This window comes from Quercus robur, chromosome 5, assembly GCF_932294415.1.
Source record: "Quercus robur chromosome 5, dhQueRobu3.1, whole genome shotgun sequence".
In the NCBI taxonomy this organism is placed as follows: Eukaryota; Viridiplantae; Streptophyta; class Magnoliopsida; order Fagales; family Fagaceae; genus Quercus; species Quercus robur.
This window is the reverse complement of record NC_065538.1, coordinates 61,297,869-61,323,825: the sequence shown is the minus strand read 5'-3', so window position 1 is coordinate 61,323,825 and position 25,957 is coordinate 61,297,869. Positions and strand designations below refer to the sequence as shown.

The 25,957-nt window shown below is 36.2% G+C and overlaps 2 protein-coding genes across 3 annotated transcripts; both read right to left on the bottom strand.

The window, feature by feature from the left end:
- Positions 1 to 980: 980 nt before the first annotated feature.
- Positions 981 to 16,326, bottom strand: LOC126726559 (ornithine aminotransferase, mitochondrial). Of its 2 annotated transcripts, XM_050431823.1 has the most exons (10): positions 15,809 to 16,326; positions 10,801 to 10,909; positions 10,092 to 10,322; positions 7,482 to 7,641; positions 7,233 to 7,288; positions 6,313 to 6,465; positions 4,840 to 4,937; positions 2,779 to 2,859; positions 1,516 to 1,749; positions 981 to 1,290 (listed from the first exon to the last, which is right to left on the bottom strand). In XM_050431823.1, exons 1-10 carry the CDS (start codon positions 15,955 to 15,957, stop codon positions 1,128 to 1,130), a joined length of 1,434 nt encoding a protein of 477 aa, XP_050287780.1. In that variant the 5' UTR covers positions 15,958 to 16,326; the 3' UTR covers positions 981 to 1,127. The 2 variants fall into 2 exon arrangements, with proteins under 2 accessions (XP_050287780.1, XP_050287781.1); XM_050431824.1 differs by lacking the exon at positions 15,809 to 16,326 and having other exon boundaries at positions 10,092 to 10,336.
- A 4,339-nt stretch (positions 16,327 to 20,665) lies between these two features.
- On the bottom strand, positions 20,666 to 21,829 carry LOC126728497 (uncharacterized). The gene is made up of 2 exons (XM_050434305.1): positions 20,896 to 21,829; positions 20,666 to 20,718 (listed from the first exon to the last, which is right to left on the bottom strand). The coding sequence occupies exons 1-2, from the start codon at positions 21,827 to 21,829 to the stop codon at positions 20,666 to 20,668; spliced, it is 987 nt and encodes a 328-aa protein (XP_050290262.1).
- Positions 21,830 to 25,957: the final 4,128 nt, after the last annotated feature.

Sequence of the window (25,957 nt, the reverse complement as noted above, 5' to 3'; positions counted from 1 at the left end):
GGAATTACCTTGCGATTTATTTTGTGACACTTACCTTGTGGTTTGCTGATGAGGGTTTTTCAGTACCTATAACAGAATTTGATGATGTGTTAGTGTCAACATCACATATAAGGAAAGAAATGAAGAAAAAAGATTGTTCAACCCTCACATTTCTAGTTCTCTCTCTAAATTCTCCTTCAATCATCACTTTAGTTTGTATATATGTTTACGAGGCGTAAGCTTTAAGATAGAACCGTCTTTTCCTTCATTTCTTTCCCTATAATCTATATATGATGTTGGCACTTTGACACACACACACACACAAAATTATTCAGCCCTCACATTTCTAGTTCTCTCTTTAAATTTCTCCTTCAACCATTATTTTAGTTTGTGTCTGTTTACAAGGCGTAAGCTTTAAGGCAGAACAACCTTTTTCTTTGTTTCTTTTCCAATGGGTGTTGTTGGTATCTGTTAAATCATCAAATTCCATTAAAATTAGCAAAAACCTCATAAACAAACCGCAAGGGAGGTAAATGCCTCATAAAAGAGACTACTAAGAGAGTGGTATCTATAATTTGCACTAAAAATAATATTCATATCTATCTCCAGCTGAGCCTACACACAAACACAGAAGCGTAGGGCATGCATTTTTGTTCTTCATTAAACAAAAGATATTCTAAAAGAACATTATAAGCAATGCTCTTTTCCCAAGGTAAAGGTTCCAATCTGACAGACCACATGTCTGTCACTAAATTTTCTATAAGCTCAAAGGCTTTTCTTGCCAAGCTTATTCATATCTTAAGGCATCTCAAGTGGAAGTCTGGCACATTGAGCAACTGGAGCTCTTATTTGATCCTAACCAGAAAAATATGATTTAAAACAGAAAATTCTTTACAAAATAAACAATTGATCAGGATTAAATAGGCATAAGCTAATAGTTTTATAATATTCCTTCATCGATGCATTTATTGTGATTAAACCCAAAAAAAGAAAAATCTAGATTAAGATAAGTATCTTAATTTTATTAAAAAGAAGATTAAAAAGAGAAATCAACAATTAGAGGAGAAAGCATTTCTGAAAATCCATGGTAAAGGTATAATATATCAATTTCAGCAACTGATTGCCTTAAGAAGTAATGTACATGTTATTCAATTATCTTCATTTGGAGAAGCATATAAGTTTCGGCCACATCGGTCACATATGTTAGAACTATTTGGGGAGACATGCTCTGGCTTTGCTTTCTGCATCTTTGGTAGATCATGCTCAAGAACATCACTCAGTGCCTTTGAGGCTTCTTGGAGTTCATCCAAACTGAAAATATACATGAAATATAAGTCATACAATTATTAAAAAAATACAGTTATTCATTCTAGTGTAATATCTATTTGGTGTATGATACCCAAAAGTCCCCTCACTTGCCAACCTTGTTTCCCAGTCACTAAAATGTCAACTATGTGAAAGAAAAGCACAATGAAAACAACCTGAAAGTTTTGATGACATGAAAATCTTGAACATGCACCAAGCATGTTTCCTTACCTTATTGAGAGAGGGGGAGTTAATCGGATGATAGTATCATGGGTGGGCTTAGCAAGAACTCCTCTCTCCTTTAACTGTAGGCAGATATCATATGCAGAAATAGGGCGCAGATTTTTGCTGTTGAGCTCCACAGCATTGAACAGACCTCTACCTCGAACTTCCCGTATGTAGTTTGGGTATTGCTGCTGAATCTTAAGTAGATGATGCCTTAACTCCTGTCCCAGTTGGGCAGATCTATAGAATTGAGAAATATCAAGAGACAATTTATGCATCAAATGGGGATAAAAAAACAAAGAAAAAAAAATAATGAAGGCAGCCATAGATATACATGATGAATTTGGGAAAAGAAAGCATAGTTATTTCAAAGCCTAAATTTATGTAAACTCTATTTATGAAAAACCCCAATTTGTAATCCGATTGAGTTGAAAGATGGAAGCTCTACTAAGTACTAAAACCTTTGGGCTTTAGTTTTAAAAGGAAATTTCAAAGAAGCTATTGCATAAAGTACAAACAAGTATTATTTTCCAAACCATAATACAGATGAAATGGTTGTTCCACCACATTTTTTACATTGGCCTTTTGAGAGCCTTGTGAAAGCTCTCTTCAGCTGACTACTGCTTTCTCCTTTCCTTTGTCCTTCTATGGTTCTCAAATTGATGATTGTGTATATATATGTGTCTTCATTGCAGGATGTCAGTCAAAGCAATTTTATATACTTGAATAAACATAGTTGCAAAATGTATGATTTAGTTAATGATTCAGCTTTAAACTACCATAAATAGTACACCCATGGGAATACCTGTCCCACCCACCTTTGCCTTGGGCTATAAGTTGGATTGGGATGATTATTCCCTATTGCTGGGTGGTTCACAGGAAGGAGATACCTGTCTCAAACCTGTCCCGTTGCCATTCCTACCAGGAACGTGTTAGACACTTTTTTTTTGGGTTTTGGGTAAACAAGAAATGCAAGTTAGTCAGATACTTGAATAGAAATGTCAGGATGAATACAATCCATAGAAGTGAGAAATGGAGAAAACTCCATTAATCATCAAATGCATCATTCTTGTATAAATATATTGGTTTCTGCTAAATAGAAAATCGGGTATTAAGTATTATAGTAAGAAATCTTAATACTGTCTGAATCTCCAGATAATTAAGCCACTAAAGAAAATAAATTTTCTATCATGGAATAACAATGTAGCTGTTATTGTCCTACTTGTTTATATCATCTCATGATACAACATTAGGCAGTGGATTTGATACCTCTCAGCAAGTTTCTCATCTTTGATGACATCTAGTGAGGCGATGGCAACTGCACTGGCCAATGGATTTCCCCCAAAGGTACTGTGAGTAATGAACAATAAGAGAAGTGTGAGCTCTCATATAATATATCCCAACAGCAACACCAAGAAAATGGCTGACTTAAAATGAAAGAAAAAAATATTGAAGATAGTAAAAATTAAATTAATGGAAAATGGTAAACAACTTTAGGAGAGAATTTTTAGATTCAGCCTAATAGACACAGCAATTTCAAGAAAATGTTTTTCTTTTTTTCCTTTTTTGGGAAACAGAAAGAAAATATTTTAATATTAAAAAAAAAAAAAAGGCATAATCATGCAGCATGATTTTGTTTTTTATTGGTAAGTTACACTATTATATCTTAGGTAATGTGGATTGGATTGGATAAGTGTGTTGTGCGAGCATGTGTTGAGTCCCACATCAAGTGTTCAAGGTCGAACTAGGCTATATAAGTGATTAAGAGCTCAATTGTAATTTGACTAGTCCTTTTGGGGTATAGTGCAGATATAGCTAGTGCTACCTTTGGTTGTGACAAACGGTATTAAAGCCAACCTGGTAATGCCATATGGCTCAAGGGCACTACAACACAGAGTGGGACAAGACAAGGATGTCAAGAATTTAAGTGGGTGAGATTGTGATACCCCACATTACATGGATTGGAAAGGATAAGAGTAATTGTGCAAGCATGTGCTAAATCCCACACCAGGTGTTTACTAGATCGAACTAGTCCTTTGGGGTATAGCACAAATACAGCTAGCTCTTCTTGGGTCGTGACATGCACATCTACTTTGACTTGGTGGGTTTTGAACACACAACCTAGCTCTCCACTCACATTTTCAAGAGGAGAATGTCCATTTGAGTCAAGGCTCATTGGCTGCAGCATAGAAGTTTTTAAACAGCAAAAATGCAAAGACAAATACAAAAAATTTTAACTGACAGAAAAAGACTAAAAAAATTGATAAGTGAAAGGTGCTCAGTGTGGCATATCTTTCCAAAGAAAAAATCCACGGTCATTGCTCCTCACTATGCTATTTTATCAGTCATCTTTTCAGCACTTCTATATAACTAAAGCGGAAAACACTTGAAACACTTGTGACAAATCAATCACTCCCTTGGAAATTAAAAGTATCCCAAGACCCCTATCTCCTTTGCAACAAAAGAATATCAGCAGAGTTATTACCTTCCACAATGATATTAAAAAACTCAAATCTAAGTGCTCTAGGATTGTTCACTCACTACAGCTTCAATAGCATTCTTTTATTTAAATGAAAGATTTAAAGACAGAAAAATTTGCAAAACCTATATAGTTTATTATTAAACCCCATTAGACACGAGGGAACAACCATATAACTGCTTTGATTATGTCACTTGGAGAAGGAAACCACACCCTTCCAAGAGGAATGAATAAAGGTAGATCTATCAACTTCTAACCAAGCCCTCAAAATGAATCTAGGAGGAAGCATCTTATAAATAAGACAGAACCCCAATCCGAGAATGAGAAATGTATTTTTCTAGGTTGAACTTTAACCATATCATGTCCAATATCTATTATGGTGTTTCTTCCAAGAGGTACTTTGTTCTACAAAACACTGCTTGTCTATGTACAATTTGCATAAATTTGCATGTTATTTGCAGAACTAGAATTAACTGGCCAACCATCCAAAGTGAGGTGCATTACTGTTGAACCATTAAAACCTTACTGCATCATTATCCTGATTGGCTTGACTCTGTTCTTCTTTGGTTGCTATGCCATATAACTAGAAGTGAATCGACTTACTATGTGTAAATCAAACCTGACCATTTCCACTTGTATGCACTATTAAAAAAAATCCTTACAAAACTGGAGCCACGTGTCTTGGAAACATTTTCTGAATCAGAATATATAAATGGGTGTTGTAATGTGTCCAGGCAAAATATTTTAGATCAAGATGGACAAGAGTTAGAAATTAAAGGCTGATTACATGAAATAGTAAGTAGGTTAAGAAACAAATCATTTATGAAATACAAGTACTCATAAATGCAAACCTTCCATGCTCTCCAGGTTGGATACAAAGCATTATATCTTTGTCTGCAAGCACTGCACTTACAGGTATCACTCCACCACCCAAAGCTTTTCCAAGTATCTGGAAAAGAAAACGAAAAAGTTATTATACATATTGTATCACATTGGAGTATTCAATAAGATTGTTAAGTTAGTTTAAACAAAAAAATGCCTCCCAAGCATAAGAAAGAAGTAATGAAGATACTGTGCAAATTGCATTTCACATCTCTCAAACTTAGCCTCTATGACAAGATATTCAGATATGACATCTCTTTTTCATCATGCAAGACACATTAGGAATACAATGCAAAGAGACAAGAATTTTCTCAGGCAGGGAAAACAAAGAATACAAATGTTAGGTTAACTTCAAAAAAGTATATACTCAATTCTATTGTGAATCCTGTTAAAAGTATGCTTTTCTTGTTTCAAGTACAAGTCCATAGTTCTGGAAAGAACCAATTACCAAAATTTTAATTCTTCACTTTCAAAGCTGTCTTATTCAGTCTTGTGTGACGATTTTTGGAATCTCATAATAAGATATTGGTTATGGGTGGATAGGAAGAAGTTTATCAGAATTTATAAGTTCATTCTTTTCTTTTTTTTTTATTGATAAGTTATGCATGCACTTAGTGGGCATTGAACCTGCGACCTTACCCTCCATCCCAATATTAGGTGCTATTTGATCTAGAGTTCCTTGGCATTAGTAGTTCATAGCTATAACAAAAACACTTTGAAGGTACTTCTGCATATAGACAAGGAATAGTAAAAGTCCACTTTCAAGTTCAAGTCCAATAGATGGCAATTATGGCCTTCTGAAAACAACCAAGTTCCTAAGGCTTTAAAACTTTTCTTCCAAAGTCTTCTTATGTGGTATTGTATGATCAAATTAGTTGGGTGGATAAACATAATTCCATTACAAATTCATAGCTATGATAAATAAAATGGTGGTATAAAAAGCTTCTGCAAATAGACAATGCAATAATCAAAGTTTTGAATAGAGTATGAAACCTTCATAGTCTCACACACACACACACAGAGCCGTCATTTCATAATGTGTAGGCCGCTCATTTCAACCCCTAAAGATGTAACAGGATACTTAAATTTAAATATTTTATTTGGATACTGAATTGTGGACAATACATCAATACTTAGCAACCCAGCTTCGTACAGATTTTTGAACAAGATATAACAATGTATCCAAAATGGAGAAAATGACCATATGAGTGTCATGTCCTCTTGATTCGTGAATACAGAATTGAGGCTAACATGGACAAATCAAAGGGATACAACATGGGTAATTTTCCTGGTGTAACTTGCAATCATATTGTACTATAATGGTTCAAGTAAACATCATTATCCAAAATGTTTCTACATACACATCTAAGACTTGGTAAAAGTCATGAAAATTATAAACAATCTGGAGAGAGATATTTTTGGAGGGGATGGGGGGTGCTCACCACTACATCTGGGCGCACTTCTTCCCAATCACAAGCCAGCATTTTTCCTGTTCGTGCTAAGCCAGATTGCACCTCATCAGCAATCATTAAAACATTATATTTTGAGCACAGATCTCTGACAGATTTTAAATAACCATCTGGAGGAATTACAACCTACCAAAATAAATAAAAAAATTTCTCAAGAAAACAAAGAATTCAAAATTTGGAGGGATGGGACCTTGATTTCCCTCAAAAAGAAGAGGAAAAACATACTAAGAAAAGGAGGCAGTGCCTAAAAAAAATAGGGAGCTTTATATAGTCATAGTTAAAAAGAACCAACTGATATGAAATTGTTAACCAATTCTTGATGAAAGGTCAATGGATTTGACCAGAAAACATGTTAAGAAAGCTTAAAAACTAATTAAACAAAGTTGGTTATTTCCCATTGCCAGTGTTACATGGTTGCAATGTGTGGTTCAGAGCAACTTGACACAATAGCTCTGGATAAAGTTGCTCTCTCATCACCTGCATTAACGGTCAATTGTTGAAAGTAGCAATTAGGTACAGAACTCACAAAAAAAAAAAGTATGGGATATTCATTGGATATTCTAGAAATTAAGCACATATTCTTTAAGTGTATCAAACAAGGAAGAGGAGAGTACCTTCCTGGTTTACTAGAAATTCTAATCTACCTGCAGATGAGATATCTATGTCTATATAACGGGCATGTTACTACAGTCCATAAACAATTCGTTTTAGCCAAACAGATTAGACAAATAGAAATTGGAGTAACCAACCATCAGCCATGTCCTAGTTCTATGATTTAGAAACAAGACAGATCTAAGAGTCAGGCACAACCTTGCACCAAAAGATATACCCAAGTCCCTGTAACACATATCATAGCCCTAAAGTGAGAAAATATTCATTTCCAAAACACATACCCCAGCCTCTCCTTGAATGGGTTCGAACAGAAATCCAGCTATTCGATCACCATTTTCTGCAACAAATAACAGAAATGCGCTATAATCAATAGTTCAATAAACTCTCCTCTACGGTTTTGAAGCAGTTCAGATGGATCACAAAAGAATGTTTGAAGCATGTGATGATTTATAAAAAATAAGATAACTTATCTCAATTTTGGGTACAGTACAACTAGAACCAATAAAACATAAATTTTAGTAAATCTAAACCTTTGAAGATTTTCTCAAGGGCAACTTCATCCCCAAAATCAACTTTAATATGGCCAGGCAACAACGGTCCAAAACCACGGGTAGCATCATTGTCACAACTCATGGAGATGACAGCTAACGTGCGACCATGGAAGCAGCCACAACATGAAACAATAATTGCCTGCATAAGGTTTTCTTGAGTAAAATGTCTGAAATAGTAAACTCAACTTGTCCATATAATTGATCATTAACCAAAATAGAGAAAGTACAAGTTCTGGAAGAACAATTAAGCACAAAATTAACAACTACAACTCAAAGTAAACCTACACAACAGAAGCAAGAATAACTGCTAGCTTTTAACTATATAGAAGGAGTCAGTATACCAAATTAAATAGAAAAACATAACTATCTAAAAAAGTTCATATTTCCAACAGAAACACAAAAGGTTTTAGAACATCAAGCTTTGTATGTTGTTTCACTAGAATTTTTTTTTTTTATTATTAGTATTATTGGTAAGTTACTAATGCAACCATGCAACCAGTGGATGTTAAACCCACAACCTCACCCTCCACTTCACTCTTACAAAGGAATAAGGTATTGTTTGAGTTAGAGCTCATTGGCTACATTCTTTTACTAGCATTACCAAATCCAGAAGTTAATATCAATCCATGACAAGATAAAATAAATAAATAAATAAGAAAGCAATGAATTTTGTGATCCTTCAAAGGTAGTGCCAATCTAGAACAAGAAAAAAGAAAGCTAGAATGTTTTTGTCAAACGGTACCAAGACTGAAGACAGCAGCAGTAATGAGGAGGTTACCGTTGGAGGGGCTACATTGACAAGAGTAAGGATATAAATTGATGCATCCACTATCCAGAGGGAACCAATGTAGTTATTAAAGTACTCAACTATTTCGTTCTGTTTCAAATAAATCTTAGAGAAATAGAGAGACCAATATGAAGTGCTCATATATAAGTATATTTTTCTCTAATAATCATAATCATAGGTTACAAACATATTCTAAGTTTAGGCCTCATAGCCTAACTCAAGGATAAATGAAGCAAATAAGCCCAAAGCCACAATATTTTAGCCCAATCCCACAGAGTCCATGTTTCAAATTGTGACACATCTTGAAGACACATGCTGATTACTTAAGCTCGCCTGGCACTTGATATATCAGCCTCTTGCATGAGGGAAAGACAAGAAGTCTTAATCTCTGCTTAAGATTTTAAAATCTTTAAAAAAAAATTCATTTGTCAAACTAAAAAGTACACTAGAGCAACTAGACTTTAAGATAGTGACACACAAAACACAGTAGGTAACAACTCAATATATTTATTAATTACTTATACTTTCTGAGGAGGAGCGTACGTTCACAAAGTGCATGGTTAAAACCTAAAAATTGAGGCTGCACCTTGACGGGTTATTGATTTTGTTGGTCAATGGACACAGCAGTACAATGTTAATGCTACTATCGCCTTTCTCTTTCTAAGCATGCCATGGTAGGTCTGTGATTAGAATCCTCAGGAGAGGCCTGGCTACCTTGTAAGAGTAAGGGGTTTACGGTTAGTGTGTACTACCATCTTCTAGTTGGCCACATGATCAGTTTTTCTCTTGGAAAAGCATTTAGAAGTAGAAGATTCCCTCTAGAGTGGCTTTCTTTGTTTGGACCGCTGCCTTGGGGAAATGTTTGACAATTGACAATTTAAGGAAAAGAAAGGTTTGCATTTTGGATTGGTGTTATATGTGCAAGTGTAACGGTGAAACCGTTGACCATCTATTCCTTCATTGTCCAGTTGCTCTGGAGTTGTGGGATATGGTTTTTGATTTATTTGGAGTTTGTTGGGTTATGCCAATGTCTATTGTTGAGCTTTTTGCTTGCTGGCAAGGTCGATTTGGTCGACATCACAATGGAGATATATGGATGGTTGTTCCTCATTGTTTGATGAGTATTTGGAAGGAAAGAAATAATAGGTATTTTGAAGACAATGAGCGTTCTATGCCTGATCTCAAGTTTCTTTTTTTCAGAGCCTTATTGGACTGGTTCTCGGTGTGGAGAAACCATCCTTTTTCTTCTTTTTTGGATTTTCTCGATTTATGTAATTTTTGTATTTGATTTGTACACCCCTGTATAGTTCCTGTGTACTTGGGTGTCTCTCTCTTTTTGTTATCAATAAATCCTTATTACTTATCAAAAAGTTATACTTTCTACATTTAAAACTAATATTAACAAATATATTTGGAATTCCTTAATATCTTATTCCTTCCCACAACCTAAGATGCTTTGCCACTGCTGCTTGCCTTCTGAAAGATCATTAGCAGTAAAAAAAGGAAAACCTCAAATTTTCTACCCTAAGCTTCCTCTACTTGTCTTTTCCATGTATTACTTGACATCATACATTAGATCACTCCCAACACGTACATATTACATTAGGCATTTACGAACAATCAAGTAAAGATGGACAAAAACCTTATAAATAAAAAAGTCAGACAGACAAAAACAACTATAGTACTCAGTAACCTTAATTCAGGTAAAGGAGTTCACTTGCCTCAATATCCAATAATTTGAAATAATGAAAGCAGACTATTAAGATAGTTATCAAAATAAGCGTAATTATCCTGGCACCTACCTCATCTTTGGGAATTTTTTTCTTCTCATAACCCCATTTCCTTGCCAACTTTAGAGCTGTTTCCACACCTTCAGCACCAGTGTTCATAGGAAGTACCATGTCATAGCCAAACATACTCCGCAGATACTCGGCAAATATTGGAAATTTATCATTATAGAAGGCTCGAGAGCTGAGAGTAAGCCTTTCTGCCTGTTCTTTCAACGCTTTCATGATCTTAGGATGACAATGACCCTACAGCAGTGAAGCTACAGAGTTGAAAAACAAGGATTCCATTTCAAATCAAATACAGATGCATATACAGATACAGATACAGATACAAATATAAATAACAAAAAAAAAAAAAAAGAGGCATTGGTCACTTCTTAAGGACTTCTAAGTTTCATAAACTCCAATGGCATTGTGGTATATTCAGGTGTAGAGGCAAAAAGCTTGTGGGAGTGACTTGCAAAAATCAGACAAAATAGGATTTTGAAATACCAAGCACGACAATGATATTGTCAAGTATACAATTAATGGGAACTTTCCATATTTCAACTTGGAAATGAATTTTGGCAAGAAAAATTTATGGCATTTGATAACTTACAAGGGCAGATGAAATTTTCCGTATCTCATCTTTTGAGATTGCTTGTTTATGAAATAGTAGAGATAAAGCACTGTTGATTCACTGGTGCAGTGACATACGTTATCATAAATTGTTCAATCTTCTTACCTGATTAACTGCAGAGTAGGCTGCGAGGAAATCCAGATATCTGTTGCCCTCTGGATCCCATACAGATGATCCCTTTGCTTGTGAAAAAACAATGGGGACTGGGTGGTAACTGCAGTTGATCCAGAAAAGTGGATGAGTTAAGTAAGTTCTCAGGAGGAAATACTCAATAAATCACTCCAACAGAAGGGCATTATACATGAAAATCAGCCAGAAAATAGCCCACTGCAGACTTCTGGAGTAAACAACAATCATAAAAAAATAAAATAAAAAAAATCATAATTTACAGAACCCATTAAAAACTGCATGATGGAGAATGTGATGATCCACTGACTAGGCATCCATCATCTTTACCATATGCCACGTACTTTTCATTTTCAAATTTCAACAATCCAAAAGACTTAAGAGTACGACATTTTTCCTATTCAACCATCAAGGTTCCATTAAAAACTGCATGATGGACAATGAAATGATCCACCAACTAGGCATCCATTATCTTTACTATACACTACGCACTTTTCATTTTCAACAATGCAAACGACTTAAGAGTACAACATTCACCCTATGCAACCATCAAGGTGGTACATACAGAGGAGCTTATTTCCATATTTTGTCTCTTGGAAGAGAGTTTTATAGACAAGCAAATAAGAGTTGGATTAATTCAAGGAAATCCGGCCATCAGATTAGATTTTGATTTAGAATAAACGCAATGATATTATTCAAATGGAAAGCTTACAATTTATACAAAGATACTTAATGTTCAAATTCTGAAAAACAGACCCAACCATCCTAAAAACATGGACCAACTCACCATTAACACAACACAGGACTTAAGACTCAGTAGTCCCTTATGACCACAACTACCACATCTAACAAACAGTTAAGGTTTTTCTTATTCAAACAAAACACTACATTCCCTTCCTACTTCCTCTGCATGCACATAATACTCCCTCCCCCGTTAGGATGACCCTTGTCCTCAAGGGCATAATTCTAAAATTGCAACTTCATATGATCAAGACTCTCCCACAAGGCCTCTGCTAGAGATAATCCTCGCCAATTCACAAGGATGTCCAAACAATCCACATCTGCTGATATAAAACAGCTGGAAGCCTGATCACCAAATTATTGTTTGTATCCAATACCGACGGTAACTAAGGTGGTGAGGACGCTTTAGCTGCAATCTTCTCTTTGAGCAAGGACACATGAAATATAGGATGCACTTGTGACTCAGGGGGTAGCTCAAGCTTGTACTTTACCTGGCCAATTTGCTGAAAGACTCTAAATGGACCATAACATTGTGGAACTAGCTTGAGGTTTCATTTCAAAGATACTGAGGCTCGCCTATAGGTCTGCAACCTCAAATAGACCCAGTCACCCACTTTTCTTAGTGATGCAAATAGTAGACTTGTTTATCTGAGCTTGAGCCTCCTTAAGGACCTTCAAGTTTTTAACAATATGGTCCCTGTGCAGTAGCTCTTGCTCAACTGCCACAGCCTTTGCTGTGCCTCTGATATAACTTAACAATGAAGTTGGCTTTCTACCATACACCACCTTAAATGGTGTTCTTTTGTATGCAGAATGCCAACTTATGTTGTAGCAGAACTCGGCCCAAGACAACCATTTCACCCACTGCTTTGGTTTGGAGCTAGTAAAAACACCTCAAATACATTTCCACAGTTCAATTGACTACCTCAGTTTGCCTGTTAGTCTGAGGGAGACAGGATGAACTGAAATTGAATTATCTAATGAATTGTTTAAAATGGTTCAAGGCATCCCATGCAATTTAAAAATGTTATCAAAGAAAACTTGGGCAATACTAACTGCTGTGTAAGGATGTGCAATTGATATGAAGTGGGAGTACATGGAGAATCAACAACAACAACAAATATGGTAGATTTTATTGAGAAATAGGTAAATCATCAATGAAGTCCATTGAGATATCCATGCATAACCGATCTGGCATAGGCAAATGTTGCAAGAGATCAGCATGTGACAGTTGCTCTAATTTATGTTGTAGACAAACGTCACAATCTTAGATGAATTGTTTGATATGTTCTCTCCAATAGAAGTTGGCTCAGACTCAATGTAATGACTTATGGGAAACCTTCATGTGAACTGTCATGGAATTCGCTATTATTGTCCTTTTGCAATAGAGACAAAATCCTCACCTTGAAAAAAATCTTCCCATGAAATTGTTAAGAAATGTGTGAAATCCATTTTGAATGATCTAGGAGAATAAGAGTGAGTGTTGTTCCTAACCGGAGACTCCACATTACTCCATGGTGTCCTCAAGGAGGGGCTTGCAAGCTCTCACCTTCTTCATGGTGCAGAGTGAATGCAAAAGGTCAGTGATCATCTCAAGAATTTGTAGTTGGTTGGTACTAAGTGAGCTGCCATTTTGCTCCAAATGCTCCACTCATTGATCCATTCTCAGTCTTTGATATCACTTTGGTACATACAAAGGAGTTTCCTTCCCTATTGTGTGTCTTGAAAGAGAGTTTTACAAAGAAGCAAGTAAGAGTGAAATGGTTCCAATAGGGGAGGTTGATGATGTGCATACCCTGGCTGAAATTTTGGGCTGCAGAGTTGGAGAGTTGCCTATGTCTTATCTTGGTATGCCGTTGGGGGCTTCACATAACTCCCCTTCAATTTGGAATCCTATTTTGGAAAAATTTGAGCGGAAACTAGCTGGGTGGAAGAAGTTGTATTTGTCTAAGGGGGGTCGATTGATGTTACTCAAGAGTACACTATCTAGTCTTCCTACCTATTTTCTATCGTTATTCACAATCCCTACTCATGTGGCCAATAAAATTGAAAAGTTGCAAAGGGACCTTCTATAGGGTGATAGCAAGACTTATCTGGTAGGATGGGATAAAGTTTGTGCGCCTATAGCCAATGGTGGCTTGGGGATAAGGAAACTTACTACTTTCAATAAAGCCTTATTGGGGAAATGGTTATGGCAGTTTGGGAAGGAAGAGGATCGGTTATGGAGAAGGGTGGTAGCTTCAAAATATGGGGAAGAATGGGGGGGATGGAACTCAAAGTTGGGTAGGGGAGTTCAAGGGTGTGGTTTGTGGAGAAGTATTCGTATAGGATGGGAGGATTTTAGCAAAAATTGTCAGTTTGTTGTTAGGTTGGGTAATTGAGTGAGGTTTTGGTAGGATGGGTGGCATGGGGATCATCCTTTTCATTTGGCTTTCCCAAGGCTGTATAGTATTGCCATTGATAAGGAGATTTCTGTAGAAGCTTCTTTGTCAAGGTAGGGGGCGGAGGATAGAAGAATTTGGGATGTTCGTTTTATTCAAGAATTTAATGATTGGGAGATGGATGAAGGGCTGCATTTTCTTCATATATTGGGAGCTAATACTCCTCCAATGGATGTGGGAGACCGGATGAGATGGAAGTTGAAGCCTAATGGGGATTTTGACATCCGGTCATATTATAACAAATTAAGGAACTCTCCCTCAATTGTCTTTCCTTGGAAAGCTATATGGAAAGCAAAGGCCCCTAGGCAAGTTTCCTTTTTTGTTTGGTGTGTAGCTTGGAATAAGATCCTAACGGGTGATAACCTAAAATTGAGGAGATTGGTTTTTGTGGACTGGTGTATTATGTGCCGACATTGTGGAGAGACGGTAGACCACTTATTTCTTCATTATGAGATGGCTTATCGGTTATGGAGCTTTGTCTTTATAACTTTTGGCTTGTCTTGGGTTATACCTAAATCAATCCCAGATTTGCTTTTTGGTTGGGGAAGCACTTGTCTCAGATTTGGAATTTAGTTCCGTTGTGCATCCTTTGGTGTATTTGGAAGGAATGGAATCGGCGGAATTTTGAGGATTTGGATAGTTCCGGTGTTCAGATGCTTGCTTCTTTTAATGGAACTCTTTTTGATTGGTCTCGGGCTTGGGGACTCACAACTAGTGATTCTCCCCCTTCTTTCCTTAGCTCTCTTTCTCTTTGTAATTAATGTGTTGTTTGGTTTTCTTTTTTGTTTTTTCTCTGTTTTCTTTTTCTTGTATTTTCTGGGTTTGCTCTTTGCTTCTTCATGCATAGAGTAGCCTTTCGTATATATATCATTCTTACTTATCAAAATTAAAGTAAGAGCTGGATTAATTCAAAGAAATCCAGCCTCCAGATTAGAGTTTACTCAACTATCAAAAAACCATGAACCAACTCACCGCTAACTCATCTTAGGACTCAAGACTCAGTACCTTGTCTAGCAAAAAGATAAGGTTTCGCTTATTCAAGTGAAACACTACATTTACTTCCTACTTCCTCTGCATGCATATAACACAAGGCAAGTAAGGTAACTCTAGTCCCAACCATCTTCAGTAAGAAGGCCCTGCCTTGTGAGAGCTAAGGCCAACAAAGGTGGGCAGACAGATACCATGTGGACAATGATTTTACCAACTGCCTTGCACCATGTTTGGGTTATATACCGAGAGAGAGAGAGAGAGAGAGGGCCGGGACTGTCACTTTCTAGATAATTGCCAGTCTTCATCTGCCTTAAGGCTTAAAAATCTGAGGTAGTCTAAGAATACCCTTCAGAACATAGCATGATAGAAATCAAATTTCTTTACAATCAGTTATAATTGTTCAGACCTTCGCCAATGAGCTCCATTTCAACTGGCAAGCAGATGGTGAGGTCGTGGGTTCAAGACCCATTAGGTGTGTGTTTAACTTTTTCCAATCAAAAAAACAAAAATTCAGATCTTCAAGGAATTGAATCAGGCTAAATGATCCTGTGTTTTGTCTAATCACACCTCTCCCTGATAAATTAAATAGTTCTAATTACTTCAAGACAGCTAATCTACTCATTTCATGAGTATCAACAACAATAAATCAGCACAGAAAGCACGAGTCTTGACCATGTTATATAATCCATCACGCGTATATACACATTCAGAGTCCAGAATTAGACGAAAATAAGCAAAACCCAGAAAGCAAAACATCAAAAAGAGATCAAAAACCGAAGTTTGATGTAGATAGAGAAAAAAGGGAGAGAGCTCACTTGTGGGCACTGTATTCATGCTCAAAGTTGATGAGCTTTTGAGAGGAGGAACCAGCAGCAGTAGTAGCTTCTGGGACAGCTCCAATATTCCTCCTCCCCCTGCAAATCCTTTGTGACAATATTGATTGCAAACCTCTCCTGCTCGCCATGGAAGAAGCTTGTTCAGATCTCTGTTCTAGACTCTAGTTTCTAGTCTTTTTAACACTGACGCACAAACACAACACACGCTCATGGAATGTAAAAGAATGTCGGGAATGATGTTCTTTTTATATTTAACTATTGCTTACACACACACACACAGTTTCCTCATGCTCCTCTCTATCTTTATCTATTATATATTGCCGTATTGGAATATTTGGAATATATATAGATGGATAGATAGATAGAATCAGACACTGCGTATTGGGTCTGTCTTTCTTTCTTTCTTTCTTTCCCTCTCAACCGTTTCCTTTCATTGTCCTTGTTTTGTGTTGCGTCACGCACGCGGCGATTCGTTACGCTTTCCAAAGCTTATCCTTGATTCTCCCACATGCTATAATATGGTAATCTAATAAGAAAGTAGTTTAAAAGTTTAGACTTTAAACTTTTTTTGATGAATAATTTTGTGAAAGCAATGGTAACCAATAGCTTTCATTTTTTGTGAATTGGAAACGGAGCACAATTTCTACTAACCACTACTTTTTATTTAGGTGAGAGTAATGAGGAATCAAACGCAGTATTTTCCCACTAAATAAGAATAGTAAAGTACCAGTAGATTCAATTGAGAGTTACTAAAAAAAAAATATAGTTTTACTAAGTTGTAGGGGTAAAATTCTGACCTTTTCAATGTTTTCATGGACTTTGTTAAAAAGTTTGGTCCTATTGCATCCTTCTCTTTCTTCTCACCAACCAACCTTTGCACAATGTTAGGTAATACACCCAACAGTGTGTAAAGCTCAGTGATATGATGATATCAGCTTAAAGAAGTCATGTTTTTTATACTGACATCTAAAAGGATTCTGATCACGTGCATTTAGATATGTAATCAAATAAACGGATTCTCAACAACAACAACAACAACAACAACAACAAATTTAAGACAAATTTGCACAGAACAAGCATCTAAAGCCTTATATACTTGTACACACGCACATGGAAACAATTTTAGTGCCAATTAATATTGATATATAGCGCTATATATATATATATATATATATAGAGAGAGAGAGAGAGAGAGAGAGGTGTTAAAATTTATATATTTTATTAATTCTAATATTAATTCAATTGGTTAAAGAAAATACATTGGTCCAATATATTAGCCCAAATATCTTCTTTTATAACCCTTTTGTTTATTTAAATTTTTTTTTTTCCTTCTTGTATCAGTGAAAACACCCTAACACGCCCCCAATACATTTCAAGGGGTATTCATACTAACTTGGTGGATGGTAGCCCTTTCTCTTTTTTATTAGCTCTAATACCAAATGTTAAGAACCCATAAGTAGAACTCACCCTTAAAAATCGGCTTGCGAGAGAAGGGTGTTCAAAAGCTTATATACACATTTTTAAACTTACACTAAAGCAATATAGGAATACTAGGATCATAACACAATTGGCCCAAATGCTATAGCATGTCCAAACTTTAAAGGAAAATATTGATATGGGCAGCTAGTAATTTTTAGATCAATGAAAAACAGGTAGACCCAAAATCGGTCTAATTTTAGCTTTTATGTTTGAGTGTCTTTGCTTATTTGTTCTTTTATTTTTATTAAAAAGAAGAAAAAGATAGACTATCAACATATGTGTCATATCAATTGACCTAACTATGAAAAGAGTGAGTAAGATCATAAGTTTTGTAACTTGTTTAGAATGACACATTTCTAATCCAAATGAATCAAGTCGAACTTGAACCCCAACACGATCAACCTAACCCTTTGCCAAGTCTAGCCATAGCCCTCTTTAAATTTAAAAATAACATAAAATAGTATAATAGATATATAAAATTTTAAACTTTGGGTCAATAATTATATTTCACTCCAAAAAAATTTTAAATGTGTCCAAATAGCCTAGGAAATAAATTGTTCATCCACTCCATTCTTGTGGTTGCTGGTCCCTCCCAAAAGAATTTGTTTTTTTTTTTTTTTTAAAGGTAACAAAGCCCTAATTGTTATTGGGATCGAATTGTTTTTGGTAAAAAATCAAGTGACTGCGTGTTTGATTTCTCTCTCTCTCAATTAAAAAATTCCAATGGCAGTGTGTTTGGCTTTATTTCTTTTTCTATTTTGACTAAATAGTAATTCGCACTCTTAAAATTCAGGATTATTTTGATTTTGTCTCACGTTTAGAAATTTGAATTTAGGTATTCCTAGTGTTATATACTCCACTATATATATACATTGATAACGAATCCATCAAGTGCCACTTCATCTCAAAACATCATAGTTTTAATGCGTTAAAACCAAGATGTTTTGTTAATGTAGGAAAGAAAAAAAAATCCACATTTGCATTAATTCTTTTATTAATTTTCCTTTTTATTTTTCTATTATATTTCTTACAACACCAGGACCAAAGCCCATTATCCCCCGCCACTGAAAGCCCATCCAATAAAGCACCACTATTTTTGGGATAATCTTCTAGTTTTGTTTTGATTTGGGTTTTTTTTTTTAATATTTATTTTTAAAATCGATAGTTAAAATAAAATAATGGGAGGAATGATGTCCACCCTGATTTTCTTATTAAAAGGACAGTAAATAAGACCCCTCTTGTCGTGACTTTGTAGTTAAACAACGTTCTCTCTCTACACGCTTTTAAGAAAGCTACACAAATGAGTCACACACTCACACACTCCATTACTCCGCCGCAAGTGAAAGCCACACACATTTTTGGACAACGTGACAATTTCTTAGAAATGAAGTGGTAGACATGCAGATGACACATGAACCCTATACAGTATATACAAGTATACAACAACGGATCAACCAATGAAAGATCATTTCCACGTTGCTTACGGGAACACAATATTTTGGTGTAGTCATTTTCATTTTGCTTTGCCCATCCCTAAAATAAGGTCCGTTAGTTTGGTTGTTTTTATTTATATATATATATATATATATATAATTTTATTGTTGCTTACGGGAACACAATATTTTGGTGTAGTCATTTTCATTTTGCTTTGCCCATCCCTAAAATAAGGTCCGTTAGTTTGGTTGTTTTTATATATATATATATATATATATATATATATATATATATAATTTTATTGTTGCTTACGGGAACACAATATTTTGGTGTAGTCATTTTCATTTTGCTTTGCCCATCCCTAAAATAAGGTCCGTTAGTTTGGTTGTTTATATATATATATATATATATATATAATTTTATTGTAGTCTAAGACTACAATCTTACTCAATATTTTTTATTGGTGGTAAATTTTGAAAATTCCTCTATTGGATTACATTTTCTTCTTATATCTTCCACGATTGTAAAATTTCTAGAAAATTAAAGACCAATAGTTATGCTATCAATAAATTGTTTAAATTGTTAGTTTTGTAATTTAAAATTATGTATAAAATATAAGTTTATAGATCTTATAATATATAATATCTGATTAACATAAAATTTGAAATGTGTATTAAGAGTGTAAGGAACATGCAATTCAACGGTTAGATTTTTTAAAATATGTAGTAATGTTTGTTTTATTAAGTAAAGTTATAACTTTAAGCTACAATCAATTTTGTAGCTAAATTATATATATATATATATATATATATATATATACACACACACTTATTGCCACTATGCTAGTGTCTATGATGTGAATATCCTCTATCCTTCATTATTCGTGATATTATACAATCATCCCATGCATAATTGGATTTTTGGATGGACCCACTACTACACCAATATCCATTGGTTCCCCTTGTAGAATACAGCCCATGGGTTGGGCTCACCTCTCCAATCAAATGTGCTATGACGGAAAAATTATTAGGTTCACTAGAAAGATTACTGAAATAGTACTCCCAACCAATAAAATGATGTCACTTATACAAGTATATGAGCCAGCTTCCAAATCAGCATAAGAAAACAAAATAATAAACTATTAGATGATATCACGCTTGCATAAATAATAGCATTTTATTGATTGAGATGACTATTTCAATAGTCTTACGGTGGACCTAATAATTTCTTGTAGTGACGCTAGTGTACCTTCTCCAATTCTTGATGAGAGATCCCAAATGAAACACTCACCTCAACCCCACACCCCCCCCCCCCCCCCCGCAGGGGTGGAGCCACATAGTGGCTTGGGGGGGGGGGGGGGGGGCGTGGCCCCCGCAAAATTTTATTTTTTTCCCATTAGATTATGAAGAAAAAATAAATAGGCCCCCCCAACATTACACAGCCAGCCCCCCCACCCATTTCTCACCCATTCTCCCAGCCCTTAATCAAAAATTAGGAACACCATCAAATTAAAAAAAAAAAAAAAATTATCTGTTCTACTTTCAAGCAAAAAAAAAAAACCCAAAAAAAAATTTGAATTAAAATCTGAAAAAAAAAAATATATATATATATATATAACAAAACCAAGCCCACGGCAAGCCAAGCCCACAGCGAGCCCACTACAGGTAGCTCGCTCACGGCAAGCCCACAGATTCTCAACCAAAAAAAAAATACAGAGAATCAGAAATTGAACCCATCACGTCGCTGGCGCCTGGCAGAATCCCATCACGTCGCGTCGTCGCTGGCAGAGAGATCAAACCCCAATACAAAAGCAAACCAAACACACAGGGGCGTAGCCAGGAATGAATACTTGCGGGGGTCGGGTTGTAACAAAAATATACTAAATATAATTTTTAAGTCTATTGGATACAAAATTATCAACTTTCATATATCATCATATACTTGAACATGTTGGGAATTCAACCGAAATTCCAAACCTGTGAGAAACAAAAAAATAGAGAAAAGAAAACGCCAAAAGAAAAACAATCACACGCACAAGACAGTATTTACGTGATTCAGCAATTTGCCTACGTCCACAGAGTTGTAGGGATTTCACTATTATAAAAGAAAATTACAATGTGCGGTTACAGTGTTTTTCATTAGAAGCAAAGTACCAATCTGGTTTGCACCTCTTCCAATCTCAATTTCATTAGAAGCAATCATATTCTCAACTTGTTCTGCTTGAGCATGTTGCAATTCATCATTACGCTTACTAGAACCAACAACAATATTAATAATATTAACCAAATGATCAAAGAATTGATAAACATATTTTACTTCTCTACATGCTGTAACTAGAGCTAATTGCAACCTATGAGCCATACAATGTACATAATAAGCATATGGGCAATCTTTAAGAAAAAGAGTTTGTAATCCATTCCATTCACCACGCATGTTACTAGCCCCATCATATCCTTGACCTCGAATATTTTCAATGTGGAGGTTGTAATGAGAAAGGACAGCACATATCTCATTCTTTAAAGTCAATGCAGTAGTGTCTCTAACATGCACAATATGAAAGAAACACTCTTTAATGAAACCTTCTTTATCAACAAACCTCAAAATGATGGCCATTTGCTTTCTCTTCGACTCATCCCAGACTTCATCAACAAGAATGCAAAATTTTGCATCCCCAATTTCTTCACGAATAGCATTTCGCACATTACTAGCAAGAATATGCAAAATCTCCTTTTGAATTGTGGGTGATGTATATTTGGCATTTCCTGGAGCATTTTCCAAAACAACACTAGCTACTTTGTCATTGAAAGTTGATGTGAATTTTATCAATTCAATAAAATTACCCCTATTTTTTGAATCAAGGCTTTCATCATGACCTCTAAAAGCACAAGCTTGGAATGCTAGCCATCGAGCACACTCTACTGAGGTTTTGAGCCGCAACCAATTATTCTCTAATTCTTTTAACGTTTGTTTCTCAATTAGTTTGTCAATATGTCGTGAATAATTCTTTAAATCCTCGCAACATTTCACAGCAATTTTATGTGGGGAGTTTGGTTCTTTCCCAACATGACGAATTAAAGGACAATTCATTCCATCTTTCACCTTTTTCCAATTATTAAAACTTGTTGAAATGAATGCATCTGATCCGGGACGACCTATTAGTTTCTTACTAAAAATGTAGCAAGGTAGACTGATAAGATTTGTAATGAGGAGAATTGTAATTAGAGAATGAGTGGTGAGTAGTGAGAGTTAGTTAGTTGTTGTGTTAGTGATAGTTAGTTAGTTACTGTGTGTTGTCATTGGCTGTTGTGATGATGTCATGGAAGTTAGTTAGCTTAGCTGGAGTTAGTTAAGAATGTGGAACGGTAATAGTATAAGAGGTGAGAAACAGAAGGTTGTAGGGGTCTTTTGATGCATAATAAGAATTCATTCTCATTCATATCTTCTCCTCTCTAATTCCCATCTATCTCTCTTCTCTTCTTAATTCTCTTTCTCGAATGTTCTATCTCTCTCCCTAGTTACTCTATTCAATTCATTTCTTCATTGGTTACTAAGATCCTATCAATTGGTATCAGAGCCATTCTGCTACTATGGCAGAAACCCGATCTTCTTCTTTCTTAAATGAAAAAGTCAATGCTCTGTCATCGACGATCGAGCAACATGATCAAGAATTCCGTATTGTTCATCAGAAATTGGATGCAGTCACAAGTTTGTTGCAGGCTCTAACAGAGACAGTGCAAGGTATTACAGAGGCTGGTAACGGTTGGCAACAGAGACATCAGTCATCTCCTCCAAGAACCTCATCTCCAATAGTGACAAACCCACAACAAGATTTTGCGATGATTCCTAAAGCTGTGAGATTGGAGTTTCCGAGGTTTAAAGGTGAGAATCCATCAGGTTGGGTGTACAAGGCCAATCAATTCTTTCATTTGTATAATACCCCGGTCAACCAAAAGATATTATTAGCATCATATCATATGGAAGATGAGGCCCTGATTTGGTTTCAAGATGCAGAGGAGGCGGGTCTTTTTACTAGTTGGGAGGCCTTTGTTAGAGCATTGTACGTGAGGTTTGGTTCTTCTTCCTATGATGATCCTATGGAAAATCTAACAAAATTGAAGCAAGTGGGGTCTGTATCTGCTTACAAGGGACAGTTTGAAGCCTTGTCCAATCGAATTAAGGAACTATCCGAGAAGCATAGACTCAGCTGTTTCCTGAGTGGACTGAGGGATGAAATTAGATTACCAATTAGGATGCTGAATCCCCAGAATTTGAATGCAGCCTTTGGTCTTGCCAAAATACAAGAAGAATACATTTTTGCGTGTAAGAAGAATGTCAGATCATGGGGTGAAGTGTCTAAGCCTTCAATTTTGGGACCCCCACCAATCAGGAATGATTTGAAGACTACCAAACTACCAGTACAGAAGCTTACTGCTATGCAGGTTGAAGATCGAAAGAAGAAGGGATTATGCTTCCATTGTGAGGATAAATGGTATGTGGGACATCAATGCAAGACACCAAAGATTTTCCTTATGGAAGGGTTTCAACAGAACAACTCGGGAAGTGAGCAAGAGGTTCTTGATGAAGAAAGATTAGTGGGGTATGATGTTTCCACAGAATTGCAGCAACAAGGGGCAGGGTGTGCAGAAATCACTCTCTATGCCTTACTTGGAAGTCCTTCTCCAGGTACAATGCGAGTATGGGGTAGAATTCATCATCACGATGTGCTTATCTTGATTGACAGTGGTAGTACTCATAATTTCTTGGATGTTTCTTCATGGTCATCCTTGAAATTGCCATTGTCAACTCAAGAAAGCTTCACAGTTAAAGTAGCTAATGGGGAAGTACTTAGGACACAAGGTGCTTGCCATGAGGTTAATCTCAGAATTCAAGGTCAGGAATTACAGATTGATTTGAATGTTTTATCCTTGGGTGACTGTGATGTGGTTCTTGGTACTCAATGGTTATGTACTTTGGGACCAATTAAATGGGATTTCAAGAAGTTGGTCATGGAGTTTAGTCTTGGGGGTAAAGAAATTCTGTTTACAGGATTACAACCATCCGGTCTCACTCTTCAAGAAGCTGACCAATTCTTTAAACCAGTCATCAAGAAAGGACTCCTGCTGCAAATCATATCCTGTCCTACTCCTTCCACACCAGTGCAGCAACATGGGGCCATTACTGAGTTACTAAATGAGTTCAACAAGGTCTTTGAAGTGCCTACTGCATTGCCTCCTCTCCGAGGACATGAGCATCAGATAGTCTTGAAGGAGGGCACTGAACCTGTTTGTGAGAGACCCTACAGGTATCCCTTCTATCAAAAAACTGAAATTGAAAAAATTGTTCATGATTTACTGGAAGCAGGCTATATTAGAATCAGTCATAGTCCTTTTTCATCACCTGTGTTGTTAGTAAGGAAGGCTGATGGAAGTTGGAGAATGTGTATTGATTATAGGTCTTTGAATAAGGCTACAGTTAAAGATAAGTATCCTATCCCTGTTGTAGATGAGCTGCTTGATGAGTTGAGTGGTGCTATGATCTTTTCTAAGCTAGACCTTAGGTCCGGTTACCATCAAATTAGAATGAAGGAGGGGGATATTCATAAGACTGCCTTTAGAACCCATGAAGGCCATTATGAGTTTCTAGTTATGCCATTTGGTTTAACTAATGCACCATCCACCTTTCAATCATTAATGAATAAGGTGTTCAAACCATATTTGAGGAAGTTTGTATTGGTATTTTTTGATGATATATTGGTGTATAGTAATTCTGTTGAGCAGCATGTTTCTCATTTGAGGATGGTTTTGACTGTGTTGCTTGATAACCAACTATATGCTAAGCAAAGCAAGTGTGTGTTTGGCTGTGAAGAGGTGGAGTATTTGGGGCATTTAATTTCAGGCCAAGGGGTTAGAACTGATCCCAAGAAGACTGATGCCATGCAAAATTGGCCCATTCCTACATCTATAAAGGCTTTGAGGGGTTTTTTGGGTTTGACCGGATATTATAGGAAATTTATCAAAGATTATGGCTTTATTGCAGCTCCCTTGACTGCATTACTTAAAAAAGATGCCTTTCAATGGTCTCCACAAGCTACTTTGGCTTTTAATGCTCTCAAGGTGGCTGTCTCTACACCTCCTGTCCTGGCACTACCTGATTTTTCTAAACCCTTTGTTATTGAATGTGATGCTTCAGGTAAGGGGTTGGGTGCTGTTTTGATGCAGGGTAACAGACCTTTAGCTTATCATAGTGAAGTTTTAAAGGGTAGAAGTCTTCACTTATCTACTTATGAAAAGGAGTTTTTGGCTTTAGTGAAGGCAGTTAGGAAGTGGAGGCCTTATTTGGTTGGAAAGCCCTTTGTAATCAAGACTGATCACCAAAGTCTTAAGTATTTACTTGAGCAGAGGATTGGAACTCCAACTCAACAAAGGTGGATTACTAAGTTGTTGGGGTATTCATTTTTGGTAGAATATAAGCATGGCAGAGAAAATAAGGCTGCTGATGCCCTTTCAAGGAGACTGGAGGACTCAAACAGGTTGGAGGACTCTAATTCTGCCTCTTTTTTCCTGATTTCTTTTCCTTGTTCTTCCTGGTTGGACATTCTGAAGGATAGTTATAATACTGATCATGAATACCAGCAATTATTTGAAGCTTTGGCTGTTGAAGATTCTGCCCCTGCTGGTTTCACCCTTCATAATAGTCTTCTTTTTTATAAGGGTCGTATCTTCCTCAGCCATAGTTCACCATTGAAGCCTCTAGTGTTGCAGCATGTTCACAATTCTCCTTGTGGTGGTCACTCGGGTTATTTGAAGACACTACATCGGGTAAGGCAGGATTTCTTTTGGAAAGGTATGGTTAAAGATGTCAAGCTTCATGTCCAATGCTGTGAGGTTTGTCAAAGGGTGAAGGTGAGCACTTCCAAGCCTGCTGGTTTATTACAGCCCCTTCCGGTTCCTGATAAACCCTGGCTTGATATCAGTATGGATTTTATTGAGGGGTTACCTAAGTCTCATGGTTATGAAGTGATCTTTGTGGTAGTTGACAGATTGACTAAATTTGTCCATTTCATTCCCCTCTCTCATCCTTACACAGCTGCGAAAGTGGCTGCAGTTTTTATGAAAAATGTGTTTAAGCTCCATGGAATGCCTAAGACTATTGTGAGTGACAGAGGTTCAGTTTTCACAGCTCATTTTTGGCAGGAGTTATTCAAGTTGCAGGGCA